Below are 9720 nucleotides of genomic sequence, written 5' to 3' on the forward strand. Positions count from 1 at the left end.
CACCTCCTCACCTCCTCCTCCTCTCCCTACTATTGTCCCTCACCTCCTCACCTCCTCCACCTCTCCCTACTATTGTCCCTCACCTCCTCACTTCCTCCACCTCTCCCTACTATTGTCCCCTTGGTTTGGATGAGCCATGTGAGCCTCTCTCCTCCTCCTCCTTCTAGTGAGAGTGTAGATGGAGTCATGTGATAGGCAAGCTAGTCGTACGTTGTCATGTGTCTAAGATCATTGTAACTTTTTTCAAGATCTCACACCCTAGTCACAATTTATTGTTCTCAAATTCCTTATTGACCAATGACCTAGCTCAGTGTAGGGTTATTGTTGGGATTAGTGGAGCATCTGGAGAGAGGAGAGCGAGCGTCAAGGGTCCTTAATAGTGTTTGTTATTACTCATATGCATCGATCAAGAAAAGGAATTCTTTGCATGCATTACGTACTAGTCATGCTATTGTAGCAGTCATATGTAGAGCTTCAATGTAAAATCATGGAAAAGAAACACTTTTTATCTCTATCAAGTAAGTCAAAGATGTAGACATCAAAAGTGATGTTATAATCCATGGAAGGGAATAAGAAAGGCTATAGGGAATTATTAATTTGAGCTAGCCGATCAGCCCCAAAGAGAAGGGCAAGTCTTTATTGGAAGAAAATATTTCGTCTTGAATAGAGGTAAAGGGGTGTGTTGATATGACTCATTTGGATGGATTGGGTGTGTTGATATGGCTCATTCGTATGGATTGGGTGGTTGGGTCACATAATTTTTAAGAAAATGAGTATTCAAGGAACTTGAGAAGATGAACATTATCACAAAAAGATAATAGTTATATGAAGAAATGTATCATACTCACTCATGACTAGTTGGGTCACATAATTTTTAAGAAAATGAGTATCCAAGGAACTTGAGAAGATGAACATTATCACAAAAAGATAATAGTTATATGAAGAAATGTATCATACTCACTCATGACTAGTTGGATAGATACACAAGGAAGAGCATAAAGAAGATTAAAGAGAGTTATAAGCATAACCCATGGTGGCATTAATATCAATCAAAATCACATGAAATAAGATGGACTTATAACCAATTAGTCTCCAAGTTGTAATTGAAGGGAAGAGAATTCCACTATGAAGACCAAATGAAGGAAGCACACCGTGGCAAAGCTTGAAGGAAGCACACCATGGGAAAGCTTGAAGAAGCTATTTCACACATGAGGAAACATAGGCTAATTCACATTTACTAGATGGCTAATTGGGCATGTAAGGCCATTTTTAGCTTACTAATGTGACAACCTAGTGGAAAACTAGAGTAAATCTTATGATGAGATGGGGAGAGGGCTCCTTTTGTAGGTGGAAATCACCCTCCCTCTCTTTGTTACATATGACCAAATGTAGAAATTTCTCCTCCTATGACATAATTATGAATGTCACCATCAATTTTCTCCTTTGACTAAGTTTTTTCTCTAATTATTTGTTGTGGGCTAATGTCCTGTACCCAAGAGCTAGTTTGGCCTGGGTTTTGTGATTTTTTAGACTTGATAGAGTATTAGTATTCATAATCCTAATTAAGGGTTATGATGCAACTAATGAAGTGTTTTTTGATTAGTTTTAGATGATTTTATATGCTTTCACTGTACCAATTTAACAATACATGAAAAAATCCTGAAATGCATGAATAAAAATTAACAACTTCACTTTAATTTGACAACCTAATGGAGCTCAATGTTCATGTTTTCGGTGTGGAATCTAAGCCTCTTGTGCTCTAATTTTATGCAAATCAATAAAATACCATGGTATTACTTTACCAAAAAATGAACATAGAATGCCATATGCAAAATAAACTATAACTTTCAAAATTGAACACATCCAATGCTCCAAAACCGTATGTTTTTCAGAGTGTAAGCTCCTAATCACACGAAGAAATATTGGGTGATCCCAATAGCTTAGAATGGAGTGAAAAATAGAGCTAAACCCTAGGCTAGTCCTCGGTAGTGGTGCCAAATATGTTCAAGTCAAGAGCTTACCTTAGCCTTGCTAAAGCATATGTCGTTAGGTCTTGCCTTATTGGGTGCGTTAGCTCATTCATTGCATCCTCACTCCGTTGTCACATCGGAATGCTCCTTTCCAAAGGGGTGAAGGGAGAGCTCTCAATGCCTAGATGGAGGCAAGAAGAGATGGTTCTTCGGGATGGTTCTCTCTCATAATAGGCAGGGGCAGAAGAAGCTAATCAAAGAGGAATGCCCATACTACTCAAGCATGCATCCATCAAATAAGCATGACCTCAAAAGCATACAAGCAAGCAAGAAGAGGGAAGAAGGATAGCTCACAAGTAAATTATCGCAAGGGAATGATTGTGTATTGCTTATTGTCAAAAATAACTTATATACCATTGACTAGTTTTCACACTCGGGCAGCCAAACTTAAAAATAACTTATATACAATTGACTAGTTTTCACACTAGGCTGGTCAAACTTAAAAATGACTTATATACAATTGACTAGTTTTCACACTAGGAGGACCAAATTTAAAAATGATTCGACCTCTATTACTAGTCTTAAGCGACTATATACACTAAGTTGGTAGACTTTCTCTATTTGACATTAAGCTCATGGTAAGGCTGCTTTAAATGTTCCAGTGTCGTCTTACAAAAGACAAGTGCCCATTGTGCAAATAAGATGGCAAAGCGCCTTATGGTACACCTTACGATAGGTCGAGCGGGGGTGAAACCATGTTAACCAATGTGATGGTTAACATGGCTTTTCCCCCATCTTGGACAACCCACACTATTGTCTTTTTTCATAAAGTAGGAGACCCCCTATACCAGATTATTATAATGTTCATTCATTGGCCAAATCATATGGAGCATTTTTGGAGCCTTGGGTTATTGTGAGGAGAGGGAAAATACCATAGGTCATCCAGGTTTCAAGAGGAACTACTTCATCCTGAATAACATTTTCACTCTTTGAACGATCATTGAGCAGGTGAGAGCATGGAGGCAATGAGTCTATTGTTATTTTGTGGATTTTACAAAGGCCTTTGACTCAGTTTTGTAATTGTTTCCCTTTACTCGTATAAAGGAGTTGCATTTTCTGTCAATTGTATTCACAAGGCCTACGTAATATGTAAGTCCTAATTTTCTTTTGGTGGCACCTAGCTCTTCTTTTCTCTATGTTGTCTTCACATCTAATTCACTGATGGATCAAATGCCACATCTTTTTAGTTGCCTCCTAGGCTATAGCCAACAATAGCACCATGCCTCCTAAAGAGGAGATATTGGGCTCAAGTGTACCTTAATGGCATTGATTTTAGCACCTACTCATGCATCCCAAAAAAAATTCTTTTTGGTCTTATAGACTTTTTGGGTCTTCTATAGAATTCTACAATCTTTCTTTCTTTCATTGTCATGCATAGCTCCCCACTTGTAGTAATTATAGTAACTAAAAATTACTACTCTTCATTATTGACATGGATGGTATTGTCCTAAGAGAACCAATAGGACCCCAACATCCTTTATTTTTCTTTAATTTTCATTTAATTTATTTTTTTTCCTTTATCTTTAATAATAGGATCCCAACATCTTCCATGCAATAGCGAGGGGGAGTGGGCTTTAACTAGGGATAGTGGGCTTCTCTTTTCGGCACTTCCCTTCATGAGACGTGGGCATCTGTGTTTCGCTCAGCCTATGTCATGCTCATGCTTGTTGGTCATTGGGCCTCTGTGTATAGTTTTGTCAGTTGCAATCGGGTTACATGCACTGTTGCTCGTGGTCTTCGATCGGGTTGCATAAAGGTAACATGCAGGTTTTTGTCTCTCCCGTCGTTGTATCTTCTCTATCTTTCATTATTACATGTTTTGGTTATGAGGGGAGTGGTGTTACATGTTGCTACTCATGGTCATACAATCTTGGTTAAGCATTGATGGGTTGGTCTTTGGCATTATGCTTGCTAGGCCTCTGTCGTTCGCTAGGCCTATGCACTCTCCTGCTCGTGCTCGTTGGCCATTTGTGGTGCGCTTGGCCTAGGTCCTCATGCTATTGTAGGTGGTTGCATATGCTGGTGATAGAGAGGGAGTGGGCTATAAAAAGGAAGAGTGGCCTCCTCTTTTCGAGGCACCATCATGCATGTCATGGGCGTTTGTGGTTTGATTGACCTCTATGTGGTGTGTTTATGCTTTTCCTCATTAGGCTTCTGTATGGCTCCCTCAACCTAGGACGTGTCTATTAGTGTTTGATTAGGTTGCATGCTACTGCTCGTGCTCTTCGATTGGGTTGATATAGGTACATGTAGTTTCTTGTCTCTCTCCCATTATTGTGTCTTCTCTATCTTCCTTATTATATGTTTGGGTTATGATGGTTGGCATGTTACTACTCATGGGCATGTGGTCTTGGTTAGGTTGGCCTATGATATCGTGCTCGTTGGGCCTCTATTGTTTGTTGGGCCTATGTACCCTCGTGCTTGTGCTTGCTTGTCATATGTGGTTTTCTTGGCCTATGTCCTTGTGCTGCTATAGGTAGTTGCATGCTGGTGATTAAGGGGGAGTGCGCTGTAAACAAGGGGGAGTAGGTCTCAGCTTTGTCTTAAGGTTTTGTTTGTTTGGGCATGTGTGTCCGTGTCAGTTATGTTGCTTTGTGTCTATGCCATTGTTGGGGTGCTAGGTGGCATGTTGCTTTCTGTCTTTTTGCATTTGTGTGTATTTCTTTGTGTATGTTTGTGTCTATGTGTTTTGCTTTCTCTGATAGTGTGTTGCTTTCTGTGTGCTACTATGTCTGCTTCGAAGCATGCTAGGCATCCTTTGGCTAGTATTACAAATGATGTAGTGGCCCATGTGAGGATGTCACTAGAACTTCTACAAATCTAACTGTTGTGCTGCATGCTTTTTCGCATATTGTTATTCCACCCAATGGAGAGAGCAGCTTGACAATCTATGTTATGTGAAGGACAAGGTTAGGTTAGCAGCATCTAGCCCAAGTGTTAAAAGAACACTCCTTCAAAGATAAAAATCCTCAAAGTCTCTGTTACCATCGGTTTGGGCAATGGTGACATGGATCTTGTTTATTAGGAACCCTTGGAGGAATTCATATGTCTCGAATGCATTAGTGGGCTTTTTGTATTGGAAAAAGGTGGTACATAAAGTCATGCACATTTTCAAATTGTTATTTGGGTCATGGGCTCCTCCTTGGTAAGTATTGGCAAGCTTATCAAGAAGCACATGGGTTAGGATGTGTCCAAACCATCGGGAGGATTGTCATATGCAAGGGTCTTAGGCAAGTTTGCTTGCACACTTATGAAGGCATGTAAGGCTATTGTATGATGGATTGTTAGAAAAACCCTTTTAGATTCTTTTGCCACAATGTGATTGCTGAAAAAACAAGGTGATTTAAAAATCTAAGTTTCTTTGTCACCTATCAACTTGTATGATGGATTTTTAGAAAAACCCTTTTAGATTCTTTTGTCCACAATGTGATTGCTGAAAAAACATGGTGATTTAAAAAACTAAGTTTCTTTGTCACCTATCAACTTGTTTGATTGGGCATATGTGTACATGGACAATTGCATACCAAATAGACTTGGTGTGACGTTGAGTCAACCTTGTTGTGCATGCTTCACAGTGCGAATTGGATTATCCTGAAGATAGGCCATGCATGGATAAGAGAAGGGTTGTAGTAGTGTGGAACATCATGAAAATGCCGTATGTTATTCAATGCATAGACGTTGATGAAATCTTCTTTTCGAAAAATTTCCTTTTAGGTACTTCAAGGATGGTCATGACCTTGTAGTGAAGAATCAAAAGGCCAAGGTGATGGTCTCAAAGAAGAAAGAGAAGACCAAAAAATTGATGTGCTCGGTAGCAAAAGCAACCCGATCTCCTTGGATAGTGCTGATATTCACCCGTGTGGAAGAAAATCTGCCTAACAAAGCCTATTATCGAGTCTCATAATTTTGTGCCTTTTTCATCTAGCCGAAAAGACAAGGAGGTGGTTTTTATGTAAAATGTCTCGAAATATAATGTAATTTGTCATCAGACCACGGTAAGCACATCTTTACATAATATATAAGGTTTCCCATGTTGATCTCCAATTTTTTTAAATCTTCAATTTTAGAAACTTTTTTAATAAGTAAATTTGGTGTAAACGTATCTTTACGTAATACATAAGGTTTCCTATATTGATCTTCAAAAACTTTTTTTTAAACTTCAATTTAAGAAAGTTACTTTTACTAATTTCTAATTATTTTTTTGAGATTTGGTAAAACTATTTTTTAACTTTAATTTAAAAAACAAACGATCTATTTATCTCATTTTTTTTCCAAAACTCATTTTAATATAAATAATTTCAAATGTGAACTTTTTAAGTAATTATATATAAAACCTTAGACTTTATTTGGAACCTTGACTTTATTTGAATAGGAGACTCTCACAAAAATTAATTAATTCAAAATATTGAATAGAAGACCATGTCTTTTCTGTCTAGTCAAAAAGGCAAGGAGGTGATTTTATGTACAATGTCTCGAAATATAATGTAGTTTATCATCAAATTGCACTTTTTGGGATTTGGTGTAAGCATATCCTTACATATAACATACAAGGTTTCCCATGTTGATCTCCAAAACCCTTTTTTTATATTAATTTTTAAAAAATAAAAGTAAATTTGATGTAAGCACATCTTTACATAATATATAAGGTTTTCCATGTTGATCTCGAAAATCTTTTTTTTAATCTTCAATTTAAGAAAGTGAATTAAAATTTTTTAAAAAGCTTTGGTTAAACTATTTTTTAACTTTAATTTCAAAAACAAATTGTATATTCACCTCACAAAAAAATTTCAAAGATTGTTTTAATTTAATTCCAAAATGTGAAATCTTTTTAAGTAATTACATATAAACCTTAGACTTTATTTGAATAGGAGACCTTCACAAAAACCGTCCTTAGAAAACCATTTTGTACATGCATAATAAATATGAAAAGGCTTTGGTGAACAACGAGCCCACACCTCTTTAAGGTAAAAATGATATATGAAATGGACTAACAAGTCTCTTGAGTCCTACTTGGTAGTCATACCATGCATAAGACATCAACAATCACCCAAAATCATGCTTGTAATCATATACCATGCATAATCCATCAACAATCACTCAGAGCTCCTTTGCACATCACATAATCATACAATGTTGGATGACCAAGGCACATCAAGATGGTTATTGATCTACAAGGGGAGCTCGAAATTGTGCAAATGTGAAGTGGGTATCCACGCTAATTTGTCCGAATGTGAACAGGGTATGTCAATCTCGACAATAGAAGCCCTGACAAACTTGCACAAATTGTCCGAATGTGAAGAGGGTATACGAATCTCCACAATTCAAGCCCGGACGAAAATACACAAATTGTCCAAATGTGAAAAGGGCGTAAGTTAAATCTCCACTCCACAATCCAAGCCCGGACATGATGAAAGCTAACCACCAATGGGAAATGATTCTCTCTCGGGAGGATGCCCATCAATTTGTGCCTTCGATTCAATGGTGGGGACATGGTCCTCCACGGATGGCATGACGATGTGAGAATGGCCATCCCCTACCTGAGGCCTCAGGTTGCTCTTGCTGCCATTGCTCCTCGTCGACGCTGCAACGCTAGCCATGTTTGAGAAGTCCCCACTCTGCGAGAAATCTGTAGTCGTCAACCTCGATGATGATCGACCGGGCGGTCGAGGCGGGGCCATGCGCCCATCTTCGCCCATCTTCGCCTTTCTCGTTGCTCCCCGAGCAGCCCTGCTCCCCCCCATAGGCCCTGAAATGGACGCCAATGTAGTGGGCACAAGACGGCGAGGCGGACGGAGGAGAGAGCTACCCTGACCATCACCATATACCTGGCCTGGCCGAGATGCTTCCATGGGGAAGCCCACCACACCGTCTTCATGAGCAGGTGGGAACTTCTCACTCTTGCTCTTCGCCTGCGACTGGGCTATCATACGCCGCCTCTGCAGAGGATTAAGATGTTTTTGTGTCAAAAACAGAAGAAGAAGAAGCTAAATTAAACCCAAAAAAGAGAGAGAAGAAGCAGGGATATGGAATTACCTGTATATTAGGTTGCAGTTCTGCATTTGCTTCCGGAGCAGGAATGGCTTTGTTGGTGCGTTCTCGAGGACCCATTCGCTTGGAAGTGTCACCAAGTTTTCTTCCAGCTCCAGCTCTTTGCCTACCAAAACACATGTACATAGATAATCTCATGCAAATAATCTCAACCATAAATGCACGCAACTGTGAACCTGCCCTTTCATTTCAAATCAAAATCACCTTCTCGCCTCCTCGTCCCTCGTTTTGGCATCCATCTCTTTGCTCGGTGGATATTGGGGAAGGCTTGAAGGCTCACAGGCGTGTGGCTCACTAGTGAAGAACTAACATACAACATGTCAGTGTGACAAATAACATGAGAAAAACCTCTCCTTGCCTATCAAAGTTGCATGCATTAAGAACCGAGATGGCAATCTCTCTCTCTCTCTCACACAACACCCCCTCCGCCCCCCCCCCCCCCCCCCCAAAAAAAAAACAGATACATATATATATACCTAGATGAATCCAAGAACATGCCCAAATTCACCTTATAACAAAGTGCAATTTATAACCTCATGGTAGTCATCCGCAAGACAATAAACCATCAACTCCATCATGCATAGTATGGACTGGATACTATGACATCCCCACTAACGTCATCAGTGCCCAATAGTGGGTGTAGAACTTCCACGCGTGCACACACACACATAAAAGCATACATTCATACAAAGGCCTGAGGCACACACTATACATCAGGCTCCTTGGATAGCTCTTCACACGACATGATTTTTCACAGATTTCAGAAATATACAAACATGAAACCATTAGTGCTGCGCTTACTTCGCTTGATAAAGCTGAAGATGCAGTTCCGCGCTCGGGTGGTTCAATAGCCAGTAGTTTGTCAAGAAGAGACAAAGCAGGACCCGGAAACTTATTGAAAGTATCCCCAATACAACGCTTGTACGGTTGCTGAAACATAGTTGCATGGGGAAGCTTGTGTCTCTTCCATAGTCCTCCGAAGGCGACCCACACAGTTTAAAAATCTTGTGCAGCTGTTCAACCTGAAAAATGAGCGCAACTGCTCAATAATTTTGAGAATGTATGTTTGTATTCAATCTGAAACACCATCAAATGTGTTCAATCTAAAACAGGCCATCAAATAATGTCTTACCCCCACATCTTTATGGGAGCACATTCATGTGCATGCTTATTACATTGATTCTGCACAAAGAGAGGGGCCTTTTGATGTCAAGTACTTCAAAAAAGTGTACCATCCTATGTTACTGTGAATGAGGACATTCATGTGCATGCTTATAACATGTGCATTGCATTCTGCACAAAGAGAGGGGCCTTTTGATGTCAAGTACTTTTTTATTTCTTACTTTATGTTCTTTTTTACTATATAACCCCTTTTATTTTTTCATCATTTATTTTGTTTTTAACCAAAAAAAGATCCAACTACAAAAAATGAAAAAAAAACAAACAAATTACAAATTACAAACAAAACACAAAATCTATGGGTAAAATTACTTTTTTCCTAGCGTGGCAACCTGTACTCTTTTTTTCGTCTTAGCCTGCAGCCTAGCGTTGTGTGCGTTGCCTTGTCCATGCACTTGCATCATTCTTGTTGTACTGCAAGCAAGCGCATGCAATAGCATCAGTATGTGGGGTGAATTTAATA

General features: G+C 39.2%; 1 protein-coding gene across 1 annotated transcript; it reads right to left on the bottom strand.

Annotated features, from left to right (window-relative positions):
* Positions 1 to 7109: 7109 nt before the first annotated feature.
* On the bottom strand, positions 7110 to 9017 carry LOC147624556 (putative serine/threonine-protein kinase At1g54610). Its single transcript, XM_086819845.1, has 4 exons — positions 8880 to 9017; positions 8283 to 8383; positions 8064 to 8184; positions 7110 to 7966 (listed from the first exon to the last, which is right to left on the bottom strand). Exons 1-4 carry the CDS (start codon positions 9015 to 9017, stop codon positions 7445 to 7447), a joined length of 882 nt encoding a protein of 293 aa, XP_086675971.1. The 3' UTR covers positions 7110 to 7444.
* Positions 9018 to 9720: the final 703 nt, after the last annotated feature.

Source organism: Cibotium barometz, chromosome 25 (genome assembly GCF_041138505.1).
Source record: "Cibotium barometz isolate CiBa-2024 chromosome 25, ASM4113850v1, whole genome shotgun sequence".
NCBI lineage: Eukaryota > Viridiplantae > Streptophyta > Polypodiopsida > Cyatheales > Cibotiaceae > Cibotium > Cibotium barometz.

Coding starts and splice junctions, on each gene's coding strand:
- LOC147624556 (XM_086819845.1), bottom strand. CDS start 9,017: ATGTTTCAGCAACCGTACAAGCGTTGTATTGGGGATACTTTCAATAAG. Junction 8,384..8,879: donor CTTCAGCTTTATCAAGCGAA/GTAAGCGCAGCA, acceptor GTTGTATGTTAG/TTCTTCACTAGTGAGCCACA. Junction 8,185..8,282: donor AGGGACGAGGAGGCGAGAAG/GTGATTTTGATT, acceptor GTGTTTTGGTAG/GCAAAGAGCTGGAGCTGGAA.